This window comes from Nyctereutes procyonoides, unplaced genomic scaffold (assembly GCF_905146905.1).
Source record: "Nyctereutes procyonoides isolate TBG_1078 unplaced genomic scaffold, NYPRO_anot_genome, whole genome shotgun sequence".
Lineage (NCBI taxonomy): Eukaryota > Metazoa > Chordata > Mammalia > Carnivora > Canidae > Nyctereutes > Nyctereutes procyonoides.
Window position 1 is genome coordinate 12,608,565 of NW_026575155.1, and position 25,854 is coordinate 12,634,418.

The window sequence follows — 25,854 nt, forward strand, 5'->3', positions numbered from 1 at the left end:
GCCCGGCGTGGACGCCGGCGTGGTCCCCATGGAGTTACCTTAGCGGAGCCCGCAGCTCCGGGAGCAGCGGGGATGAGCGGCGCGGAGGCCGACCGCTGGGCGTGGCTGCTGGTGCTCAGCTTCGTGTTCGGGTGCAACGTCCTCAGGATCCTCCTCCCTTCCTTCTCCTCCTTCGTAAGTGTCTGCCTTGCCTTCCCCGGGGCCGGTGGGTCGCCGCCTCGGTCCCCGGCGAGCTCGGGCGTGCACACGGGGTTCCCGGACCGGCCGCGGAGGCGTCTCGGTCGGGCGGTTCTGCATTCGAGATTATTATTATTATTATTTTTTAGTTGCTAGCGTCTACAAGTTGCAAAGCTTACCCCCCCGCCCCCCCCCGAATCCGGATTTCTGGATTCTCGGGGAGGAGAAAGAATGACCTGGCAACACTTGGCCGCGTCTCCAGGTGGCAGCCGCCCGCGGACCGGGAGGTTCTCGGTGCACCCCTGCCCCCCCCCAGCCCCCGCCCGCCGCGCTCAGTGCTCTATCCCCGGGTTCCCCGAGGCGTGCAGCAGCAGCCCTCGCTGCTCGGGCCCCGAGCCCCGGCCCACGGAGGCCCCGGCCTCCTGCATGCAGCGCCAGGCTGCAGATGGAAGGATCTCAGGGTGCAGCCGCCCCCCGCCCTTGCAGCCCGAGGCCGCGCGCTTTGCGTGGGCGTCAGTACCTTAGCTCGTGTCCAGTTGTCACCGCTGCTGTAAGATGCAGATGTCATCCGGTCTCCCTTCACCTCCCAGCGGAGGCCTCTGACTCAGAGGGTCAGGTCGTTTGCACGGGGTCATCCAGCTGGTGACTGCTGGGTTGCACGCTGATCCTTGGTTTGTGATTCTCCCAGTGTGTTATTTTTTTTTTCCCCTCCGCCCGTTGGGGGCACTGGTATAGGTTTGGGGGCAAATGTGATGAGGTGTGTGTGTGGGAAACAGGGAGCTGTTCCCTGGGGAAGGGCGCCCCCTTTATGCCCACAGCGGGAGTCTGACAGCCTGAAAGACCTCGAAGACTGGGTGCACGCCTTGTAGCTTTGCCTTGTAGCTTTGGGGGAAACGCAGTTCTGTGATCTCCTGATGTAAATTGGCGGCATGTGTATGGGCGGGGAGGGGGTGGTATTTAAGCCAAGACACAATTTCTTTATTCTGCTAGCATTCATGGAGCACCTGTTTTGTGTAAAACTCTACTCTAGGGTTGTACTACCTAGGCTTGGGGGATTCTTTCTTTCTTTTTTTAATTTTTATTTATTTATTCATGAGAGACATAGAGAGGCAGAGACAGGCAGAAGGAGAAGCAGGCTCCATGCAGGGAGCCCAACGTGGGACTCGATCCCTGGTCTCCAGGATCACGCCCTGGGCTGAAGACAGCACTAAACCACTGAGCCACCCAGGCTGCCCAAGGGGGATTCTTTCTTAACTCCCCACACCCCTTTGATACTACCCGGGTCTTTATTTTTTTTTTTATTTTATTTTTTTAAAATTTATTTATTTATTTATGATAGTCACAGAGAGAGAGCGAGAGGCAGAGACACAGGCAGAGGGAGAAGCAGGCTCCATGCACCGGGAGCCCGACGTGGGACTCGATCCCGGGTCTCCAGGATCGCGCCCTGGGCCAAAGGCAGGCGCCAAACCGCTGCGCCACCCAGGGATCCCTACCCGGGTCTTTAAATGATGTCCCAGGTACTTAGCATTGCATAGGAAGATTCTTGAAGAGCTGGCCTCTGCCCTTTTTTTTTTTTCTCTTTTTTTTTAAATAAAAATCTTCATTAAATACACATAAAAGTTCCCATCTTAACCGTTTTTAAGTGTATATAGTTCAGTGGAATTAAATAATCTACATTGTGTTACCATCAACCACCATCCATCTCTAGAGCTTCTCCATCTTCTGTCCATTAAACAGTAAGTCCTTATCCCTCTGTTGCCTCACCCTTGGCAACTACAGTGCTTTCTGTCTTTATGAATTTTTCAAGACACAGGCAGAGGGAGAAGCAGGCTCCCTGTGGGGAGCCTGATTCAGGACTTGATCCCAGGACCCTCGGTCATGCCCTGGGCTGAAGGCAGGTGGCTCAACCGCTGAGCCACCCAGGTGTCCCTGTCTTAAGAATTTGATGACTCAAAAAAAAAAAAAAAAAAAAAAAAAAGAATTTGACGACTCTGGTTATGTCATATAGATGAAATCATGCAGTATTTTTTTTTGTTTTATGCCTAGCTTCTTTCATTCAGTATAATGTCTTCACAGTCTATCCCTGTTGTATCATGTGTTAGGATTTCCTTCCTTTTTTCTTTTTTTGGATTTCCTTCCTTTTTAAGGTTGAATAATATTTCATTGTGTGTATATACCACATTTTGTTCATCCTTTCATCTTTTGATGGACATCTGGGTTTCCACCTTTTGGCTATTGTAAATATGCTGCTGGAACAGTGGTATGTAAATACCTGTTTGAGTCTCTGCTTTCAGTACTTTTGAGTAAATATCTGGATGTGGGATACTGGATCATATGGCAATTCTATTTTCAATTTATTGAGAAACTGCCAAACTGTTTTCCATAGCAGCTGCACCATTTTGCATCCTCACCAGTGATGTACAAGGTTCTAATTTTTCCTCAATTTACAGCTCTTGTTATTTTCTTTTTGTTTTTGTAGTAGTCATCCTCAATGGATGTGAGGTGGCTTCCTGTTATGGTTTTGATTTGCATTTTCCTAGCGATTAGTGTTGCTGAACCATTTTATGTGCTTATTGGCCATCTGTATAGCTTTGGAGAAATGTCTATTCAAGTCCTTTGCCTCTTTTTATTTTTTTATTTTTTATTTATTTTTTATTTTATTTATTTTTTAAAGATTTTTACTTATTTATTCATGAGAGACACACAGAGAAGCAGAGATACAGGCAGGGGAGAGTAGGCTCCATGCAGGGAGCCCGATGCGGGACTTGATCCTGGGTCTCCAGGATCACACCCTGGGCCGAAGGCAGGCGCTAAACCGCTAAGCCACCCAGGGACCCCCTCTTTGCCTCCTTTTTAATGGGGCACCAGGAACTATCCCTAGGGGAAAGGCATCCTCTGTGGCCCCACAGCGGGGAGTGAGTGGGCATTTGGTTTGTTGTTGTTGGGTGAGGAGTTGTTTATATGTTGTAGATTAAATACTTACCAGATGTATGATTTGTAAATATTTTCTTCTGTGGGTTGCTTGCCTATCTTTCTGGCTGTATCCCCTTGATTCTTCTTGCGTACCCTACTCCATTTCACCTCTTACGGAGCTATACGAAACTAAATTGCTCAGAGAGACTGTTTTGGTTTTGTATTCCTCTATGAATTGTTCATGATTTCCCGTTAGCGGAAGGGGAGAAAGAGATGTGTGCTTGGGGTACGGCAGTGGCTACAGGTAAGACCTGTCATCATCAGGCTCCTTAACCAAGCTTCCAGCAAGCTGGTGCTCAGCAGCTGGCACACACTCTCACCAGAGGTTACTGCTGCAGTCTGGATGTGCACGAGGCTCGTGTCCGTGATGTCCCTCATTCAGACCACAGAGCCCTGGGTTTGTCTTTGGACCTGGGTCCACATTCTGCGCTGTTTCCCACAGCCTGTATAACCTGTGCGACCTCAAACCAGTTAGCTTCTTAAATGGTTCTCCGTGGTCGTCACGCTGTTTGTCAGGGTTGTCAGCCAGGCTCAACGGGTAATAACATGCTTATCCTAGCAGAGCACAGCCCCTACTTTGGCGTTCAGAACAGGGAAAAGTACTGAAGACCTCCGTACCGCCTGGTCACTGAGAGTAAAGGTGTCAGGAGTGCTCCGGGCCTGGGTACGGTGACTGCTTCCACGAGCATTACAGGCGGCCCAATGCAGGAGCCGTTGGAGGATGTGAGTGGGACACACACAAGCCTGCCTGGGAATGGGCCATGTCCTCGAACTCGGAATCCTGGCCTCAGCCTGTCTTCCCGCCAGTGTTTCATCCCGTTGTAGTCAGATGGGCTGGCTGAGGCCCTTGCATAAGTCTCTTAAATACTGCAAGGCCTCTGCCGAGCTAAGGCTTGCAGGGCGCTGGCGTGGAGGTGGGTGCCTGGGTCAGGCCCCCCGCGGTCCCTGGTGTGCTGACTTGGTTGGAATTTTACCGAGTTGTCTCTTCTCTTCAAGCTGGTCCAGGGCATACGGATGAGAGCGCCTCGTGCACGTAATAGGTGTCCTCGGACCTTTCTTCAGCCAAGGGCAGAGGAAGAGGGAGACACAGGCCCCGGCGGCGAGCACCGCTTTGCATGGGAGTGGAGAGGCGCACTGCGCAGGCGCCCCAGGCCTGGCGGGGGCGGAGCGCGATGCTGCCTCCCAGCGGGCTGTGTGCACTGCGCATGCGTCCCGGTGGGCTGCGTGCAGTGCGCATGCGGCCTGGGCACGCCGGTGGAGGAGGGGCGATGGAGGCGCACTGCGCAGGCGCCGCGCCAGGGGCCCCCGGTGCAGACTAGACCGGGCCCCCCGGTGCAGACTAGACCGTGGGCTTGGGCGGGGCGGAGGATGCCCTCCAGGTCCGGTGTGTGGGGCTCGCCGCCATTTCCATGTTTGATGACTTTGAAGTCACCTTCATTTTCTGCTCTAGAAAGTGGGGCCGCCTGCCTCTCCGCCTAGGGGCCCAGGCCACTGGGGCGAGGCACGGACACTGTGGGCCCTGCGGCCGGAGGGGCCTCCCCGGGACCCTCCCCCTCTCCAGGGAGCACGGTCGCCTCCTGAGTCCCCGCTGGGGGCCCCCAGGCGTCAGGATGCCCGTCCCCCCGGTCGTAGTAGTGGGGTCACTGAGGGGGCGACGGGGTTGAGCGCGCATGTGCAGGTGGGGCTCGAGCACTGGCTATCGGGGTGCAGGGTGGTACTGGGAGGGCTCCCGACGGGGGAGCCTGGGGAGCCGCGGCCTTGGTCCTGCAGCCCTTGTCCTGGCGGGGCGGGCGTGGGGCCCGACGTGGGGCTTGGCGTGGGGGTGGATGTGGAGGCCGACGTGGGGGTGGGCGTGGGGGCAGGCGTGGGGCCCGATGTGGGGCTTGGCGTGGGGGCGGGCGTGGGGGCCAACGTGGGGGTGGGCGTGGAGGCAGGCGTGGGGCCCGACGTGGGGGTGGGCGTGGGGGCGGGCGTGGGGCCCGACGTGGGGGTGGGCGTGGGGGCAGGCGTGGGGGCGGGCGTGGGGCCCGACGTGGGGCTTGGCGTGGGGGCGGGCGTGGGGGCCAACGTGGGGGTGGGCGTGGAGGCAGGCGTGGGGCCCGACGTGGGGCTTGGCGTGGGGGCGGGCGTGGGGGCCAACGTGGGGGTGGGCGTGGAGGCAGGCGTGGGGCCCGACGTGGGGGTGGGCGTGGGGGCAGGCGTGGGGCCCGATGTGGGGCTTGGCGTGGGGGCGGGCGTGGGGGCCGACGTGGGGCCTGACCTGGGGGGCCGATGTGGGGCCGCCTCGGCCCTCGTCGCGACCCAGAGCGCGGCGCCTTAGCCGACCGCCCAGCATGCGGCTTCCCCGGTGCCCCCCGCGTGCCCGAGGGCGCCGTCCGGGTCGTCGTGCGCTGATGTTCAGGGTCGGACCCAGGGGCCAGCCTCCGAGCGGTGCAGCGCGGCTCGACTCGACCCCGCGTGGCCCCAAGCTCACGCCCGGACGTCCTGCCTGTTGGGCAGGGCTGTGACCCTGGACCGACCTGGGGGGGTCTGCAGGGCTGCGGCCGGCGTCTGGGCGGGGGGTGACGGAGGGATCGCCTCTCCTGGTTTCCTCCCTAGATTCCTCCACTGCCTGCCGTCTACTAAGAGTCTTGGAAAATTCGTTTCCTTCTTGAGAATTCGTTGTGGACCATCTCCAGGGCTTTGAAAGCTGTGCCCGCACAGCCGCTCTGTTTGTCAAGTGGGAGGTTTGATGGCCTAGAAGGTGCTTTTGAGTACGCAAGGGGGCTTGTTCTTGTTTGGAAAATCAGTACTCAGAACTCGTAAAAATTCAAATCTCATTGGATTTTACGATTCGATTCGTAATTCTAGCCCATTTTAACTGTCCCTTATAAGGCGGTCTTGGTTTAATATCAGTACCTATTTATAAATTTAGGCACTTCCAAATATTTTTGTGTACTTGTAGATGTGATTTACTCATCCACCCTCCACCCCCAGCACGACAGTTGTCTAATTTAACCACAAGACTTTCCGAGCTCGTTTTCACGCCCTTGTTCAGCGTCTACTCCTGAGTGAGCATCTTTTGGTCTTTTCAGTTTTCAAATTTTTTTGTGTATTCTCTGTGCTCTTAAATAATACACTTGTGGTTCTGTTCTTTTGAAGATCGAGTCTTTTTTAATTTTTTTAAAAGATTTTATTTATTTATTCATGAGAGAGAGAGAGAGAGAGGCAGAGACACATACACAGGCAGAGGGAGAAGCAGGCTCCATGCCCGACGCAGGACTCGATCCCGGGTCTCCAGGATCACATCCTGGGCCAAGGGTGGCGCTAAACTGCTGAGTCACCTGGGCTGCCCTGAAGATCCAGTTTTAAAAGTCAGGTTTATTGATGTATAATTTGCATTCAGGGAAATTCACTGTTTCTAGGTAGGGGGGCAGTTTGAGGAGTTTTGGTGCACTTATGTGTAGGGTAACCACCATCACCATCAAAATAAAGAATGTCATCACCACCAAACATGTCTTTCTTCATCCTGTGCCTGTTTCTGGGCTTAAACCTTAAGCAACGCGTGTAGACTCTTGCTCCGAAAGATGATTCTGTGGTCTTCTAAAGAAAATTTGGGTCGTTCCTATTTTCGTCTCCAGGGTGGATCAGGCTGGAGTATATTCATCCTGTAGTTGCAGTGTTGGGTGGAGGGGATGAAGACAGCTGGGTGTGAAGGCCCCTACTCTGGGCGAGGCCTGCAGGACGATGTGCAGCAGCCAGCACTGTGCTTGTCCACAAGCCCTTGGGAGACCTCTCCTGGACCACGAAAAGGGCTTCATTTCGCAGGCCCCAGAGGCCGCCGCATCCGAGGGTGTCCTGGAACCCACTCCTGGGCACGCAGCCCGCGGGACCCGTGATGGGGCGTGGCTGCCCCCCCCCCCCCCCGCCCTGTCTGAAGAGTTGCCCTATTGTGCAGAGAGGACCCCAAGCTGGAGGGACAAACTGTTCCTGTGCACTCGCTGTGTGCCAGTACACTTACATACACTATCCTCTTTCAGCTTTTTTGTTTTTTAAATCTGTTTTTAAACTTTTGAAACAAACATGCAGAAATTACGCATACAATACAAAGAACATTTTGTTTCCTTAACCATTTGAAAAAAGTCAACCTGCACCCCTGCATTCCTCGACACATGACTGCAAACAGGGGCCTTGTCCACAACACAGCCTTCAGGAGGAACCTTCCTACCGGACGCTCCTGTGTTCACTCGGCCCAGGCGAGCTCCTTTGTAGCAAAAGGATCCCAGTCAGTGCTCTGCGTTGCACACATTTGCCACATCTTTTAAGCCTGTTAAGATTTCCGGGGCTTCCTTGACTTGCATGGCTGACGCTTCTGAATATGGCAGGGGCAGGGAGTGTGCGCAATGGCCTTAGGACGTCTTTGACCCATGTCCCAGAAGGGATGCTGTGTTCTCCTGGCATCTCTGGTGCCATGGGATGTTCACGCTTCACTTGGGGGCAGGACTGGGGGAATTTCTCTCCCCCCACATGGGATGACCCCAGATGTCCCCCCCATTTCGCCGGCCGGCTGCCTGGTGCCACCTGGTGGCCACTGCTGTGTCTGGTTCCTGGGCTCCCTGTAGCGAGTCAGTACCCCCCTGTGTGTTGGGGGGGGACATCTGGGGTAATCCTATGTGGGGTCCGGCTGTGGGGGGGGTTGGAGGGGACATCTGGGGTCGTCCCGTGTGGGGTCCAGCTTTCGGGGGTGGGGGCACCTGGGATGGTCCAGTGTGGGGTCCAGTTGTGGGGAGGGCATTGGGGGTCATCCCATGTGGGGGTGTGGGGGGACATCTGGGGTCTGGCTGTGGGGGGGCACCTGGTATCGTCCCGTGTGGGGTCCCGCTGTTAGAGGTGCCTCTTGACAAGCACATTTGTCTGTATTTCTCTACCCATGAAAAACCCCCAAGTTCACACCCACGTCTGCAATCCTAATTCAACACTGAAGAATTCGTTCAGGTTCTTCCCCCATCCATATTTCTAATCCCCTTTTCTGATAGTGAAAAAACTGGCTCCTATTATTTCCAATATGTTTCCTGTATTTGATCATTGCTTTGTAATTAACCTCCCACCCCCATGCCTGCCTGGCCCATTTGGGCTCTGACTGGGGCTTGGCTGGGTGCTTTACTCTCCATCCTGTGTGCATCCTGCTCTGACTTCTATGCCAGGCTGCCCTTTCTGGAGATGCTCGTATCACCATGCTTGGCTCTCTGTCCCCCTTGTCGGGGTGCTCCTCTGTGGGAGTGCCCCCTCACTGTGCTTGGGATTGAGTCCTCCTGCTGGGCCACCACCTCCTCACTGGCACCCACCTCTCTTCTCTGCCTGCCTATTTAGGACTGGATATTTCAGGAAGGGAAGAGGATGTGTGGTCCCTGTCACCTGAATAATGGCTGTAATTGGTTTTCTTTTTCATTTTATTTAAAGATTTTATTTATTCATGAGAGAGACAGAGAGAGAGGCAGAGACACAGGTAGAGGGAGAAGCAGGCTCCATGCAGAGAGCTGGACACGGAACTCTATCCCAGGACCCCAGGATCATAATCTGAGCCAAAGGCAGATGCTCAACCCTTGAGCCTGGTTTTCGTTTCATAATCACAATTTTATAGTTATAGTGAAAGATATATACATTTGTACTGGAGCGACTCGGGCATGACTGCAAAAGGAAACGTATACTTGGAATGGTGATTCACATCAGAGGGAGTTTTTGTCTTTGTGGTGGGTGTAGAGGGCCGCAGCAGGCCTAGGCAGCCGAGGCTGGCTGTGTAGGTAAAGGGAAGCCAGCCCAGGTGGAAGCGGCTGCAGGGGGGATGCGGGAGGAGGTGGGGGGACGGTGTGCCCGTGTGTGAAGGGACTGACCCCAGCTGTCCGCTCCACCAGATGTCCAGGCTGCTGCAGAAGGATGCAGAGCAGGAGGCACAGATGAGAGCAGAGATCCAGGACATGAAGCAGGAGCTTTCCACTGTCAACATGATGGATGAATTCGCCAGATACGCCAGGCTAGAGAGGAAGATCAACAAGATGACGGATAAGCTTAAAACTCACGGTACTGGTTTCAGTTGTAGCGTGGAAAGCGTCATGAGAGCTGACGACTAGAGAAGGCTTCATGTAAAGATTGGTAGAACGTATGCTTTGGTTCTTAGACGTTCTACGTGTGTTAAAAGGAACTTGTAAGTTGTCCAGAAGAAGCCCAGTAGTCACGATCGCTCTCTCCTTACTTGCCGGTGAATCTTTGCTTCGTAAACAGAAACAACTAACATCCTCATAGCTTTTCTTCTGTTTTTGTAGGTAGACGTTTTCGAATCCAACATTTTTTGATATAAGTCTAGAGACAGTGTCATAGTGGACGCCCGAGGGCTTTTGTGAACACTCCACAACACGCCCAGAGCGTCCTTATCTGAGACTAGACCGACAGTCGAGATCAGGTCTTCATCACTCTGCTTGCCTCCGCCCCCAACAGTCTCCTGTGAGGAAGTCGTCACGTCACCGTGTGCTGGGAACGTGCACAGGGAGAGCTGCCTCCCCGTCTAGTATGACAGACGGAGGGGTCCACCCAGGACAGGCTAGGCTCCCACGTTCGCACTGGCGTACTGTGTAGACGGGGAGACCTGGGGAGCGAATGTAGTCCTGTTGCTATGTGGCCTGTCAAAAGGATCTTTGATGTAGACACATAGTTTTAAGGGTTTTCAAAATTAAAGCTTCAAATCTTATAATTTGTGTGTGATTCTATTTTAATTAACAGCATCAGGTGTGGCTTTTAAGAAATTCTGTTTTCTATTTCCTAAACATACTGAATAAATGTTACACAACATGATTAGAAAATATTTTATATGAGGAAAGTATCATTTCTGTTTATTTGAATATTTTCCTTTTTTTCCAGGATTGATGATAATGATTTCATTCCGTTTTTTTTCTTTCAGTGAAAGCTCGGACAGCACAATTGGCCAAGATAAAATGGGTTATAAGTGTTGCCTTCTATATATTGCAAGTAAGTGTCTTGTTGTGTCACCTGGGGTCCTTAAAGTTGTTAAGGGACTGTCTTCCAGAACTCTGCGGCCCCCAGAATCCAGTTCTGAGATTTCAGGTTTTTCCACTTTCTGCTGCTCTGTGTTGTGATCCTTCCAGGATGGAACTGAAAACTCTGTGAATTTATAAGTTAGACTAAAAGAAAGCCTTTCTCTTTTTTAAATTGAAGTACTGTTAATACATAGTGTCAGATGAGTTTCAGGTGTACAACGTAATGACTCAACAATTCTCATTACTCAGTGCTCACCATGATGTGCAGTCACCATACAACTTTATTACGATGCCATTGACTACATTCCCTGTGCTGTACTTTTCATCTCCATGACTTACTTATTTTGGAACTGAAAGTTTGTATCCCTTTATCTGTCTCACCCATCTCTGCTCCTCTTCCCTCTGGCAACCATCAGTTTGTTCTCTGTATTTATAAATCTGCTTTTCGTTTGTTTTGTTTTTTAGATTCCACATACGAGTGAAATGATACGGTGTCTGTCTTTCCCTGACTTATTTCACATAACACTGTACCTTCCAGATCTATCCACGTTGTTACAAACAGCAAGCTCTCATCCTTTTTAATGCCGGAGTGGTATTCTGTTGTGTATATATACACGTGTCTATACCCCACCTCCTCTTTAGCCATTCATCTATCGAGGGACCTTGGGCTGCTTCCATAACTCGGCTATTGTAAATAATGCAGCCATAAACATAGGGGTACATGTATCTTTTCAAATGAGTGGTTTTTTTTTTTTTTTTCTGTGAGTAAGTACCCAGTAGTGGAATGACTGGGTCATATGGTGATTTGAGGAACCTCCGTACTGTTTCCACAGTGGCTGCACCAGCTTGCGTTCCCACCAGCAGTGCACGAGGATTCCAAGAAAGTCTCTGTTGAGTTGTGAAACGGGGTTTCTCTACCACATGAATGCTGAAGTAGCTTCTCTGGGGCTCTTTCGTATTGCCTTCATTCCAGTGCAGTTTGGGGAGCCTGTGGGGAAGTGAGAGAAGCTTATCGAGACATTGTATTTTCTACATGGTCGGTTTGGGTCCTTGCTTGTTACGGGGCATGTGGACGTGGGAAACGCTGCCCACTCTCTGGGGGGAATCCCACTGAGATAGAAAGTTCCCGGAGAACTATCCCTGCTTCTTTCCTCTGAGGTCGCGGATGTGCTGTTGATGCGCTGGCGGCTCCCATCTGACCTCTGGGACCTTATATGTGGTCCTCACTGTGCTAAAGGACCTGAGCCAGCCCCAAGCCCAGGATGCCTGGGTACATTTGAGTATAGTCATCCTGAAGCCCTGTCCCTGTGACGCCAGGTTAGGTTTCCCAGGGGTGGGAACGAAGCCAGATTCCCTCTCTTTTTCTTCTTTTTTTTTTTAATTTTTATTTATTTATGATAGTCACAGAGAGAGAGAGGCAGAGACACAGGCAGAGGGAGAAGCAGGCTCCATGCACCGGAAGCCCGATGTGGGATTCGATCCCGGGTCTTCAGGATCACGCCCTGGGCCAAAGGCAGGCGCCAAACCGCTGCGCCACCCAGGGATCCCCAGATTCCCTCTCAAGTCTGCTTGTTTGAGTGGCTTATCCAAGGCCACGGGTTGGGTGAAGACTGCGGAAGGGATGCTGCTGCTTCGCTGCCCGCCATTTAGACCCACAGGGCTTCCTCCACATGCAGGTGCCAGTACTATATGCAGGGGGGAGGACAAACTACTGTTTCGAGGATCTTAGAGTCATGAAATCACTTTTGTCACCAATAAGGTGTATCATAGTTTGGCTGCTTAAAGGAGATGCTCAGTGAGAACACCTTTGTTATGGGAGACCTTGGTTAATTTATCAGCTAATTTAATAGTGTATGTTTATTATTCAGGTTAAAACAGTGACATGGGCGTTCACTAAGACGGCTACCCCACTTGGCGGCAGAGTGTTCTAGATGTCCAGTGAGCTAGTCTTTAATTAGACTCTGTTTCAAGGTGCTAACAGTGGAAATCAGTGACTGTGTGTCTGTGTCCATGTCTGTGAGGACTGGGTTGATGGGGCCTGAGGTCATCAGTTTGGAGAGTTTCTTTAGTGTGTTTCCACGTTTCTCATCGTTCTTTGGTTACGGGGTGTGTGACCAGTGGGTCCGCTCATCAGTACTGTCTTTGCAGGCTGCCCTCATGGTGTCGCTCATCTGGAAGTATTATTCTGTCCCTGTGGCTGTGGTGCCAAGCAAATGGATAACTCCACTAGACCGCCTGGTAGCATTTCCTACTAGGGTAGCAGGTAAGAGTTTTCTGGAAACCAGAGCAGAAGAATAGATAAGTTGCTGCTGCCTCTCTCTCTCTCTCTTTTTTTTTTAAAGATTTTATTTATTTATTTGGGGCGGGGGGAAGCCCAAGCAGGAGGTTATGCAAAGGCAGAGGGGGAAGCAGACTCCCCAATGAGCAGGGAGCCTGGTATGGGACTCAGTCCCAGGACCCCAGGATCACAACCTGAGCTGAGGGCAGATGCTCCACCACTGAGCTACCCAGGCGCCCCATGGATAGGCTTCTGTAGACTCGTGGGGTACAAGGTGAAGAAACCCAAGCTCACCTGTTCACTTGTGAGCAGTACCTTGTGTGCTGGCCTCACAAGGCTCATGGTGAAGAAACAGGTCTAGAGAAGTTGCTTACCTTGTCCAGTGTCACTGAAATGTTAAGGGGCAGAGCTGGAGTCCACCTCAGGTTGCTTACAGGTTGTTGTCAGCCCGTACCTTGAGTCTGAAATCTTGTTCTTTGAAACACCGACCCCCGGATATATGCTTGGCATCTCTCCAGCGTTTACCGCCAGTCACGTTCTTTTATTTTTGAAAGATAATAATATCCTTTGGATGTTAAAAAGTAGTATATATCATTGTAGAACGATTAAGAATAGAAGAACGACTTAAAAACATTTCATAAGCTATAGATAACATCTCAACCTCGTGGTATATTTTTCCAGTCTTCTGTTTACACAACTAATGTCATCTGGCACATGTAATTTTAGGTCCCCTTTTACTTATATTGTAAACTCTTTCCCATATCAGTAAACTTTTTTTTTAAAAAGATTTATTTATTCATGAGAGACACGGAGACAGAGAGGCAGAGACACAGGCAGAGGGAGAAGCAGGCTCCATGCAGGAAGCCCGATGTGGGACTCGATCCCAGATCTCCAGGATCACACTCTGGGCTGAAGGCGGCGCTAAACCGCTAAGCCACAGGGGCTGCCCCATATCAGTAAACTTTTTAAAGGAATATTGAGTAGCTACTCTTCATTTGGATGTATCATCATTTACTAATTTCCCTGATAAAAGATATGTTATTTAGGTCCTAATTTCTTACTCTCAGACCTAACGCTGCCTGCGGCACACGTCCCCATCATTCAGCCTTTGGTTGTGATCTGTGATGACGCTGGGGGCAAATGAGTGAGTGAAAAGGAGTGACTGTTTCAGAGGTTCCGGTTTTGCCACGCCTTCTCCCTGCCCCCCTGTGCCCCCACCCCTACCCAACCTGTGTGCTGCGGGTTGGGTGTCAGTGCTGGTTAACAGGAGAGCGTGAAGCCACTCTTCCAGGCGTCTCGGCGGGCCACGGGCCACTCCTGCAGCCTGTCTTCCTGCCTCTCCATCATCAGCTGGGCGGCACTGGCATGGGTAGACATGGCTTTGTTTATAATGCTTTTTTGAGAAGGAAAAACGCATAGTCTTCCAAGGTGGCTTTCCAGTTTGTTAATACTGTCATCCACAATGCACATCTCTCTGCCTGTTGTTCTGGGTAGTTCTTGTTGAGTAAAGAAGGCAGCCTTGTGAATCACGGGAAGGTCTGAGTTTGAATCCAGGAAACCCACACCTAGTTTTTCTTAGCCTGGCACTGCTTGCTGCAAAAGGGTTGAACTCCTGTAAATTAAAGGGAGCAGAGACAAGAAATGTGGGCGGAACCCTGGGCCTGCTCTCTCATACTGGGTTTCTTTGTTTCCAGGTGGTGTGGGAATTACCTGTTGGATTTTAGTCTGTAACAAGGTCGTGGCGATTGTGCTTCACCCTTTCAGCTGAAAGAAGACGATTGTGGCTACGGCATTTTAAAGAATGGATTTTCACTTAGTAGGTTAAAAATCCAATTTATACTTTTTTTTTTCTTTTTTAAGGAAACAAAAGCACATGTTAGTTTTTTTTGTTGAATGCTTTTGTTTTTGGATTTTATGTGAGATATGAGAGTAATGATTCTGTGACTTGTCACTGCACCGGAAAGCTGGTCTCACATGTGTGTCCTGGCAAGGCCCAGATTTGTTACCAGAAGTGGCCTGTGCGGCCACGTTCCTTGAGGTGTGTGCACTGTGGGCATATTTTAAAGGTCACATTGCCAACTGGAAGGTCAAAATTTTCTAATGTAATTACTTTAAAGACTTTGCACTATTTTTGATCCAGATTAGAAAACAATTTATTTCCCCCCCCTAGAAAACAATTTAATTTTACTATCACTACTAGAATTTGAAATCTCCTGTAGTACTACTAAAAGAGTAACACTAATTGACATTATTTGTGTGTTTTTCTCTGTTTAAAATGTCATTCGTTGGGCAAGCCTTCCTATAGTATTATTTACTTATTTGGAGTTATCTTTTTGTAACTGTGTTTTGTAAATGTGTTCATGAGATCATAATGCATTGTTTTATGCTCACATTGTGTGTTTTATATTTAAAACATTTCAGATGAAGTGTGTTTTATAAGCATTTAATATTTGTGTTCTGTAGAATGGAACAAATTTAAAAACAAACCAGGAATTCTGATTAAATTGAGTGGATACATCTTTTAAAACACTTCTTTTTTTTTTTTTTTTTACCATTCTGTTGCTCTTCTTTTTGAATTATAATTGATGTAAAACATTATATTAGTTTCAAGAGTACAACATAGTGATTTGATTTGATATTTGTATTCACTGTGAAACGGTCACCATAGTAAGTCTAGTTTCTCCACGTAAAACACTTTTTTATATTAAAATTTTTGCAAGGGCTTGTGTGACTTTTCCTTCCTTAGAGCCACTTACTTGCTGTGACAAGTTTGTAACTGTGACAAGTGACTGAGGACATTAACCTGTTAACTCGGGGGCCATAGACCTGTGAAGCTAAACTCCTATCACTGGTTTTTAAGAAGTCTTATTCGTATTGTTGAGTTCCCTGATGATCTAATAAGGAGCTCATTGTTACTTCCATGAATTGTACCAGGAAAACACAGAGTGCCGGGGTGGCTTAGTTAATCATTTCCGGGGGGGTTCGTCATTCAGATGTCTCCAGCCCCAGGTTGACTTAAGCTTTAAGAAAGGACATGGAGCAGGGATCACGGGAGCATTTATAGCAGAAGCATCAGAGGGCGTCCTTCGGCCACAGAGGATGGGAAGCCCCCCTTATGAGGCCAAGAGAGCAGCGCAAGGGGCCTGGGCGCTCGACACCATGTGTCTCGTCTCCCCTGCCCCCCACAGAGCGAGCTGCCCCCCTAAAGGGCAGGTTGTGTGGTGAGCAGTCAGTGGCTACGCACAGCATGCCCGGGGACACCCTTGGATCGCTAATCCATGTACAGTCTCCCTGACGAGACCCTCCTCTGTCTCCTAAAGATATGTTCTTTCAGTTCCTATTTGAGAATTCTGATGAATCTCACTAAGGCTAGAGGAAAAAATGTACAGCTGTACGTGAGCAGTAGCAGTTTTTGAAGATTACGTAAGGGACACGTAAGCATCCTTCTTGTTTTACATCATTGTGGTTTTTCGGAAACAGTAGTTGTTTTTAAATAATAAACATGGTACTGGATTTAAAAGCTACAGAAAAGGATTCAATGGAAACTAGATATTTTAGCCCCCAAATATCCTATCACCCCTGTCTTCTATTACCAGTTTCTTATAATTCTTCCAACGATATTCCATATGTATGTGAATATTGTGTGCATTTTTATTTTTTATTTTTTTAAAATTTTTATTTATGATCGTTACACAGAGAGAGAGAGAGAGAGAGAGAGAGGGGCAGAGAGAGAAGCAGGCTCCATGCACCAGGAGCCCGATGTGGGACTCGATCCTGGGTCTCCAGGATCGCGCCCTGGGCCAAAGGCAGGCGCCAAACCGCTGCGCCACCCAGGGATCCCTTGTGTGCATTTTTAAAATAAATTTTTTTTTTTAAATTATGAAATAAATACCCCAAAAATTAGTAACTGCTGCTTTTTTTTTTTTTTTTTTAAACCTCCTACTAGGAAGCAAGGAAGCAAAGTCTCCTGTGATCCACAGAACTGGGATTGCTGGTGTTAACATTTGCTCTTTAACTTTTTTCTATTTGTGTTTGGACAGCTATGGGTTTTGTGTTTCTATTACAAAATACTGGATATAGTTTATGGCTTTACATGAAGAGAAACACCTGTTTGATACAGAATACATCTAAAGCTCTCTTTATGCCAGTTTCATTCACTTTACATGTTTGGTAAATCAGACAGGGAGGTCTTTATACACCAGCCCGCAGACATTGTTGTGTGGGGTTAATACACTTCTGTTGCCGGCACAAGGAAGAGGAACGCTAGTCAGCGAGGTCACTCTCCCTTGAGTTGGCTGGGCTCTCTGGCCTCCCATGGTTTTTCTTACATATACACAGCTCTCAGTGAGGGTAGTTTGTGTGTGTGTGTGTGAGTGTGTGTGTGAGAGAGAGAGAGAGAGAGAGAGAGGGTTTTCAGTGATGCTACAAGTGTCTTTAGGGCCAGAGACTTTTTTCTTAGGCTTTTATTATTCCCCTCCTTGCATGTCTCAGTTCAGTACTCAGGAATATCTAACTTAAAAAGAAAATCACATAATGGTTTTCCACTAGGGCCATGTAAGTCTTTCCCAGGGAGTATATTTTCTTCACAGTTGAGGCGTTACCAAGGAACAGTTATTAGAATTTTCTAGGATGCTGTTCTCTTACAAGTCCTTCAGGACGGTGGTGGTGTCGGGAGATTGAAAGCTGTGTGTGTTGCTGGTCTGCACACCACGTGGATGCCATCCTTTCTCAGGGCTCCCTTCTTGTATGTGTGGGTTAGCTTTTCTGCTTGCATATTTGAAACGTAAAGTATGTGCATCCCTCTTTCAACTCTCAGTACTGACTCTTGCCCGAGAGTTTATTCTTAAAGTTGAATAAATATTGTGTAGCTTTTGCCAAAATTTTTGTTGTTGCTTGTGCTTTTGGTGTCATACCTAAGAATCCATTGCCAAATCCAAGGTCACAGAGATTTAGGTCTGTGTTTTCTTCTAAGAGTTTTATAGTTTTAACTTGTACATTTAAGTCTTTTATCCACTTTGAATTAATTTTTGTATAGAGAATGAGGTTAAGGGTTCAACTTTATTCTTCTGTATGTGGATATCCACTTGTCCAAGCACCATTTGTTGAGAACATTTATTCCCCATTGATTGGTCTTGGCAACCTTGTTCAAAATCAGTCGACTGTAAATATGTGGGTTTATTTCTGGACTCTCAGTTCTGTTCCGTCCACCTACACGTCTTTTTTTTTTTTTTAACATGAAATGTTTTTATTTTTTAATTTATTTTATTTATTTATTCATGAGAGACACAGAGAGAGAGAGAGAGGCAGAGACGCAGGCAGAGGGAGAAGCAGGCTCTATGCAGGGAGCCTGACGTGGGACTCGATCCCGGGTCTCCAGGATCACACCCTTGGCTGAAGGTGGTGCTAAACTGCTGAGCCACCCGGGCTGCCCTACATGTCTGTTTTTTTGTTTTTTTGTTTTTTGCTTTTTTAATTATTTATTTATGATAGTCATACAGAGAGAGAGAGGCAGAGACATAGGCAGAGGGAGAAGCAGGCTCCATGCACCGGGAGCCCGACGTGGGATTCGATCCCAGGTCTCCAGGATCGCGCCCTGGGCCAAAGGCAGGCGCCAAACCGCTGCGCCACCCAGGGATCCCCACATGTCTGTTTTTACTTAGACCAATGCCACAATGTTTTGATGACAGTTGCTTTGTAGTAAGTTTTGAAATTGGGGAAGTGTGCATCCTCCAATTTTGCATTTCTTTAAGATTGTTTTGACTATTTTATGTCCCCTGCAATTTCATATGTATTTTAGAATTAGCTTCTCGGTTTTTTTATTTATTTGAGGGTTTTATTTATTTGAGTGGGAGAGCGACAGAGAGCACAAGTGGGAGGGAGGAGCAGGCTCCCCAGTTAGCAGGGAGCCTGATGCAGGGCTCGATTCCATGACCCTGGTCATGACCTGAGCTGAAGGTAGTTGCTTAACTGACTGAGTCATCCAGGCGCCCCAGCTTCTCAATTTTTACAGAGAAGTTAGCTGCAATTCTGATGGGGATTATGTTGAATTTGTCAGCTTGGAGAGTATTGCCTTCTTAACAGTGTTAGATCTTCCGATCCATGAACATGGGCTGTCTTTCAAGTTATTTAGATCTTTAATTTCAACAATGTTCTGTGGTATTCAGATATCTTGTATTTCTTTTGCTAAGTTTATTCATAAGTATTTTATTTTTGATGCTATCATAAATGAAATTGTTTAAATTTCGTTTCCAGTTGTTACTTGCATATAGAGGTTGATTTTTTTCTACATTGATCCTATGTCCTGCAACTTCATTTATGAGTCCAGTAGTTTAGTGGATACGTTAGGATTTTTCTGTTTTCTGTTTCTCATATCATCTGTGAGTAGAGATAGTTTTACTTCTTCTTTTCCAACCATGCCTTTTATTTCATTTTTGCCTAATTGCTCTGGCCAGAACCTCCAGTACAGTGTGGAATAGAAGTGTTGAGTGTGGACATTGTTGTCTTTATCCTCATCTGTTTTTTTTTTTTTTTTTTAATTTTTATTTATTTATGATAGTCACACAGAGAGAGAGAGAGGCAGAGACACAGGCAGAGGGAGAAGCAGGCTCCATGCACTGGGAGCCTGACGTGGGATTCGATCCCGGGTCTCCAGGATCGTGCCCCGGGCCAAAGGCAGGCGCTAAACTGCTGCGCCACCCAAGGATCCCTGGTTTTGTTATCAAGGTTATGCCAGCCTTATGAGAATGAGAATGTTCCCTTTTCTATATTCTGGACCAGATTGTTTAAGGTCTGAGTTATATGTTCTTTGAATATATGATGAACTTGCTGGTAAAAATCTCCGTTTTCTCATTTCTGTTGAAAGATTACTGATTTCAGTTTCTTTAGTGATTATGAGGTTATTCAGTTTTATATTTTTTTCTTGAATCATATTAGGCAAATTAGTGTAGGATTTATCCATTTCTTCTCAACTTTATATTAGGATAAAATTTTTGTGAATGCTCCATTTGTGATGAAAAATACAAGTTTGAAGTTGCTTTCTATGTGTATCCATTAGGTTAGAGTTGCCAGCTGTCTTATTCACATGTTTGTCTTTACTGGTGCTTTTTTGTTTGCTGGGCTACCTACCTTTACCAAGAAGGGTATGTGAAAATCTCCCGCAGTGATGTGAACTTGTGGTCGTCAGTTTTTGCTTTTGTTTTCAAATTATTGTTAAAGGCAAACGTGTTTAGAACTCACTTCTTCTAGTGGATTTATTTACCCTTCTAGTACCCTGTGTTATCTCCAGTAGTAATTTTTGCCTTCTGGTCTGGTTTTTTACAGATGTTTATAGAGCAACATCAACTTTCAGTTGGATAGTATTTACCTGGGGTATCTTTTCTCACCCTTTAACTTCCTGTATCTCCGTGGCTTGGATATGTGTATAAATAGCCCATGGCTGTATTTTACACATCCAGTGTGTTTTCTTCTAACAGTAATGTTTAGTCTATTTACAGGGGACTATGAACTTGCTTTTTCCCCACAACAAGCTAGTCTTTGTGACACCAGTTGCATGTCCAGTGACTCAAGTACAGCCTAACACTGTCTGCCTGGAGACCACATCGGATCCCATAGGTTAAAGGCTCAGCCCCCTACGACAAGTCCCACCCATTGCAGTTGCCGATCTCAGGTCCAGGCTGTGCTTCTGAACGACCAACTGGCTCTAAGTCAAAGGTTCCCATGACACCCTCCTTGGGTTTGGTTAATTTCCTAGAGCAGCTCATGGAACTCTTCACTTCCTGTTTAAGTTTATTGCAGACACTTCTTTTTAGGGGGAGAGAGCACGTGCGAGCGAGTGTGAGAGCAGTGGTGGGGGAGGGGCAGACTCCACTCCACACACAGTGTGGAGCCTGATGTGGGGCTCGATCTCACAATCCTGAGATCGTGACCTGAGCCAAAACCAAGAGTCAGATACTTAATAGACGGGCGCCCCTGTTTGCAACTTTATTATAAAGAATATGATAAAGGATGCAGATGACCAGCAGATGGAAGGGATGATCAGGGCGAGGTGTGTGGGACGGGGCTTCCATGCCCTCACCAGAGCCCCTCTACGTGTTTGCCAACCCAGAGGCTCTCCACACCCCGTGCTGCTGGGATTCTGTGGAGGCTTCCTCAGGTAGGCATGGTGGGTCGGCAACTCCCATTTTCAGCCTCTCTCCCTTCTCAAGAGTATGGGGGTGAGGCTGAAAATCCCAAGCTTCTGGTGACCAGGCCCCATCCAGGACCCACCCAGAGTCTACTCGTTAGAATAGAAGACACTGCCATCACCCAGGAAACTATCAGGGTTTCAGGAACCCCGTGTCAGGAGCAGGTCAAAGACCAAATACCGGAACAAAAGATGCTCCAGGTGATCTTACCATGCAGGGAAGTACCAGGGTTTCAGGAGCTCTGTGCCAGTAGCTGCGGGCAGAGGCCGGTATGTACTTTCTATTACCTCACGATTGACTTCTTTATATTTTCACATCCCTCCTCCTCTTAAATTTTGAGGTTACTGGATACTTGTTTTAACATTGGAACATTTGTCAATGCTTAACGTTGATGCTTTACAGTCCTCTGCAGCGGGGTGAGAGTCAAACACCTGAATATCACTCCTTCCTCCGACGCACGCGGTGCTGTCATCATACGGATGATGTCGTGGCCGTGTGTCACCGCTCCGTGAGTCACCGCTCCGTGACCCTACAAGAGATGGTGGTGTAGAACAGCGATGCTCAGGGTTACACATTGTTCACTCTGTCACTCGCACAGGAGACCTTCTGTCTCAAACCAGTCCTGCCTGAAGTCTGTCTGTTAGAATGGGAGTTAGGCGGCGGCTGGACTCGGCGTGTGGGCTGCACTTTGCTCACTGTACTGGAACGTGGCCAGGCCCATCTATGTATCATCTCTGGCTGTTTTCGCATTCCAGTGGCGTCACATAGGTGTGACCGAGGGTATGTGGCCCGTACCCGGGCTTTACGGAAGAGGTCTGCCGATCCCTGCATTCGTGAGGCTCTGGCGGGGTGTCCTGTGTCTTCTTTCTGGACAGAGAGAGTTGCAGGGTCTGTGGTTGTAGCAGCAGCTGTCCTGTCAGCCCTGCGCTGTTTACTGTCTTCGCTGTTGCAACCCACAAGCGCTCACAGTATGCTGCCTCCTTCTCTGTGGTTGATCTTAAGACTTTCTCGTTGTCTTTGGTGCTCTGCGGTTTGTCTCCAGCTAGCCAGGTGTGAGTTTCATTTCTTTTTTTACTTTTTTTTTTTAATTTAAATTTGGTTTGTCAACATACAGTGTAACACCCAGTGCTCATCCCTCGTTTCGTTTCTATTTCTGTTTATTCTGCTTGGAATTTTTTTTTTAAGATTTATTTATTCATTTATTTATGATAGACATAGAGAGAAAGGCAGAGACACAGGAGGAGGGAGAAGCAGGCTCCCTGCTGGGAGCCTGACGTGGGACTCGATCCCGGGACTCCAGGATCGTACCCTGGGCCAAAGGCAGGCGCCAAACCGCGAGCCACCCAGGGATCCCCTTCTGCTTGGAATTTATTGGATTTTCCCACTCAGTGGATTGGTACCATCTATCAGATCAGGAAGTTTTTTACCCTTTATCTCTTTAGGTCTTTAGCCCTGCTGTGCTCTCTTCTCTTGTCTTCAGAGGCTCTGATTACGTATTTGTGCAGCCTTTGTAATCTGTGCCCACCTCTTAACCTCCCCTCGTTTTGTCTCTCTCACTTCTTCAGATCTGTTTGCTCTCTGATCGGTTTCATCTGCTGCTAAGCCCATTTATAGAGTTAATTTAAATTAAATGATTTTATATATGTCTTTTATGTTCTTTGTCACATATGCTGAGTTTTTATTCTCCTTATTTTTGTCAGAAACTTATTTATGGGGAACCTGGGTGGCTCAGTGGCTGAGCATCTGTCTTCAGCTCAGGGCGTGACCCCAGGGTCCTGGGATTGAGTCTCATGTCGGGCTCCCCGCAGGGAGCCTGCTTCTCCCTCTGCCTGTGTCTCTGCCTTTCTCTGTGTCTCTCATGAATAAATAAGTAAATAAGTAATCTTAAAAAAAAGCAAGTAGACCTTGTAACACTGGAATATTATTCCATATACCATTTCTAATTCTTATAGTAAATTTCTCCAGAATTTACGGCTCGGCATTCATATCATTTGATGTGCATTTGCCTGTCTCCCCTTAGAAGCCTATGGGACATCCTACTCCCCTCCCTCCCTCCCCTTCTCCCCTTCTCTGTTACTCTCAGTGGTTTTCATAAGGATCAAAGCTTATGGCAGTGTTTACCTCTTCTTTGGTTTTGAATACAACTGTTTTCCTACCATGGCTTTCACTGTCTTTAGTAAGTTTTATTTCACTCTTAGTTTTTTAAAGTGATAATATTGCACACCAGTCCATAAAGCTCTTTGGAAATAATGTGGTCCATATTATCAATAAGTTGCCCTTAAAAGTAGATGAAGGTAAGTAAACCGATTAACGTGGGGCCTACAGCCCGTCTCGTCGTAATATGTAATGAAGCTCTCAGGATGGAGCGGCTTGCTTGAGGGGACACTATTCCATATACTCTTTTACAGCAAGATTAACAGAAAAAGACACGGGACAGGTATGTAACAAATAGAGATAAAAAGTGGATCTCAGGTGTACACGAGGAGAGTGTCATCACAAAGGTGGTTTAGCTGAATCGAACACTCAAAAATAATTTTGATAAAACCACACTGTGGGTTTTTTTTTTTTTTAATAGTCTTCTGATCATATTGTTCCCTTTCAAAGCTGCTTCCGTGTTTTTTGGTTAAAACACAATTTGATTGCTGTAAACATTCCTCCGTATATGAGATGTGTCCATCTTGGCTGACTGACTTGGAATTACGAACCGTGCGTGGGGTCCCACAGGATATTAAAGCCATGGAAAAAAGGAGTCTTCCCAAAGATCATGGACATGTTTTCATTGTAGGAAAAAAAAAAAAAGATAGAATTTTGTATTTGAAATGTCATCATTAGCTAAAACGCAACGGATTTTTGGAATTAGATTATAATAAAACCTTAATTATCCAAAGTCCATTGAAATACTGAAACACACACACACACCCCCTAGCGTGATCAGATTTAAAGGCCCGCAAGAACGAGAATACCCAATCAGAATGTAGTAGGATGCTGACTATTTAAATAATGATCTTTCTTTTTCCTTCCGTAGGTGAAGATGACTTAATAGAATTTACCACAGTTACTTTAGAATCTCTGAAAGCGTTGCTGGCGGAGGCCTGGCCGGGGGGTAGATGGGGCATCTTACTTTCCGGCGTCTCCTCGAGCTGTGGAGGGGCAGCCGTGCAGGCCTGGTCGTGTTTGAAGACGTAGCCCGACCCAAAGAGTTCCTCCATTAGACTGCTTTTCTTATCTCTGAACGTGTCTTTGGCCTTTGTTCGGGAAGACTTGCCAAAGGAGGGCTCGTACCCGCTCACCGCGTGCTCTGGCCCGAGGCCTGCGCTCCCGTGCGGCTTGCCTACGCTGAGACTGCCTCGCGTCCCGCCTGTGCCCGCCGGCCCGCCCAAGGCCGGGAGCCCGAGATGCAGGTTCTCGGTGGCTTCCGTGAAGGAGTAGTGCTTTCTCGGTCGCGAGGGCACTTTGATACTGGCCGCAGCAGTTTTATCAGGCGTCTCATCCGTGTCATTTATCTGGAGGCTGCCTGTGAACTTCCCTTGGGCTGCGTCGTCTTCCCGCTTGCCCTCCTTCTCGGGAGGAGTTACTTCAGTCCTTGGTGGTGGCAGTTCCCGTTCTTTCACCAAAGCGGGTCTCTTCTCTTGATCTTTCTTCTCTCTTGGTCTTCCAGTATTCTCCAGAGGTGGTTCTACTTCCAAACGTTCCTCTTCCTTCGATAAATCTGTATGCGGAAAATAGTCTATTTAGTGATCTTTAACATGAGCGGGCTCCTGTATCAAGCGGGCCTGTTGAGCACACTTACTGGCATCCGACAGGCACAGGGACGTGACAGAAAGACGTCCGGCAGATGCACATGACACTAGAATACAGGGAAGGGCGCTGTGAACCAGCTCGAGACGTTCTGCTTCCCCAGAACATACCAAATCGGTAAGGATTACGAAACCAAAACTAAAATGATACTCGTGAAAGCACTAACATGTGCTGAGTAGTGAGGATGTTCGTCACTCCTGGGGGCTGGAGTGCCACGTAAAGCAATGAGAACCGTTTTCACCCATCCGAGCAGCAAATAATTTCCAGATTCAGTGAGAATATGGGGACAGTGGAATTTCTGTTCCCCATTGGGTGTGTCCATTGGTACAGCTGTTCTTGGATGGTAATTTGACTATCAAAAAACATTTAACTTTTAAAAAACACTTATTAGTGAGAGCACGAGTAGGAGGAGGGGCAGAGCGGGAGGGAGGAGCAGGCTCCCCACTGAGCAAGGAGCCCAAGGTGGGGCTCGATCCCAGGACCCCAGGATCATGACCTGAGCCAAAGGCAGATGCTTCATCGATGGAGCCACCCTGGCTCCCCTGTTTTTTGGAGATTGTGCACATGTGACTGCATGAGGGGGGGTTGTCGGGGTGGGGGGCAGAGGGAGAGCGAGGACCCCAGGCAGACTCCCTGCTGAGTGAGGAGCTTGACGTGGGGCTCGATCTCTCAATCTCAACCCTGAGATCACAACCTGAGCCGAAACTAAGAGTCAGATGCTCAGCTGACTGCACCACCCCGGCGCCCCGCATCTATCAATTTTAAGCGAACCTACATACTCTCCTACCCAACAGCTTCACTTCTACGAACTGTGCACCTCTCTGCCGTCTGGTCATGTGCACCCACCCCGTCCTATGATAGCTGCCCAGGATCCCGTAGGCCGCACATGCCATTTCTTTACCCGTGGCCCCTCGACAGACGTTCGGGATGTGTCCCTGTTGCTAGACCGAGCCGCAGTACACATCCTTATGCGGCTCTTTGTGTGTTTTCACTAAGTTTGGTCCTAGAGGTGCCCCCCGCCAGCGTCCTGGCCCTCGGCCACCCTGCATAACTTACGTGTTTCCCTTCCCATGCTAGAACGTAAGCACACGAGGGCGGGACGTTTAGTCGTCACTGCTGCATCCCCAGTGCCCAGGACAGTGCCTGACACACACAGTATATGCTCAGTGAATATTTGCCAAAGGAATGAATGAACTTTCCCGTACGATACACCACAGCGGACGAACAGATCCGGGAAAAACCTGAGCACACCACGGACCCCGGAAGGAACGGAAAGTGGGGTTGGCAGCTCCTGCCATCCCGCACCAGACGCAGCAGCCTCCAGGCCAGTTCGGCCCCTCCAGAGCCTCTCCTAGGCCACCCCGCTTAGCCCGAGCTGGGGGGGGGGGGCAGAATGTGTGCCCCTGGGGCCCCAGGT

At 48.6% G+C, this 25,854-nt stretch overlaps 2 protein-coding genes across 3 annotated transcripts in view; one reads left to right on the plus strand and one right to left on the minus strand.

Annotated features, from left to right (window-relative positions):
• On the plus strand, positions 1-23,799 carry GET1 (guided entry of tail-anchored proteins factor 1). Of its 2 annotated transcripts, XM_055313516.1 has the most exons (6): positions 1-174; positions 9,042-9,207; positions 10,082-10,149; positions 12,327-12,441; positions 14,151-14,272; positions 23,665-23,799. In XM_055313516.1, exons 1-5 carry the CDS (start codon positions 73-75, stop codon positions 14,222-14,224), a joined length of 525 nt encoding a protein of 174 aa, XP_055169491.1. In that variant the 5' UTR covers positions 1-72; the 3' UTR covers positions 14,225-14,272; positions 23,665-23,799. The 2 variants fall into 2 exon arrangements, with proteins under 2 accessions (XP_055169491.1, XP_055169490.1); XM_055313515.1 differs by lacking the exon at positions 23,665-23,799 and having other exon boundaries at positions 14,151-15,291.
• LCA5L (lebercilin LCA5 like) overlaps positions 22,769-25,854 on the minus strand; it is a 36,951-nt gene continuing 33,865 nt past the window's right edge. Inside the window, exon 8 of the mRNA XM_055313512.1 lies at positions 22,769-24,348. Coding sequence (XP_055169487.1) covers positions 23,633-24,348 — 716 coding nt within the window. The 3' untranslated portion in view covers positions 22,769-23,632. The remainder of the gene's footprint in view (positions 24,349-25,854) is intronic.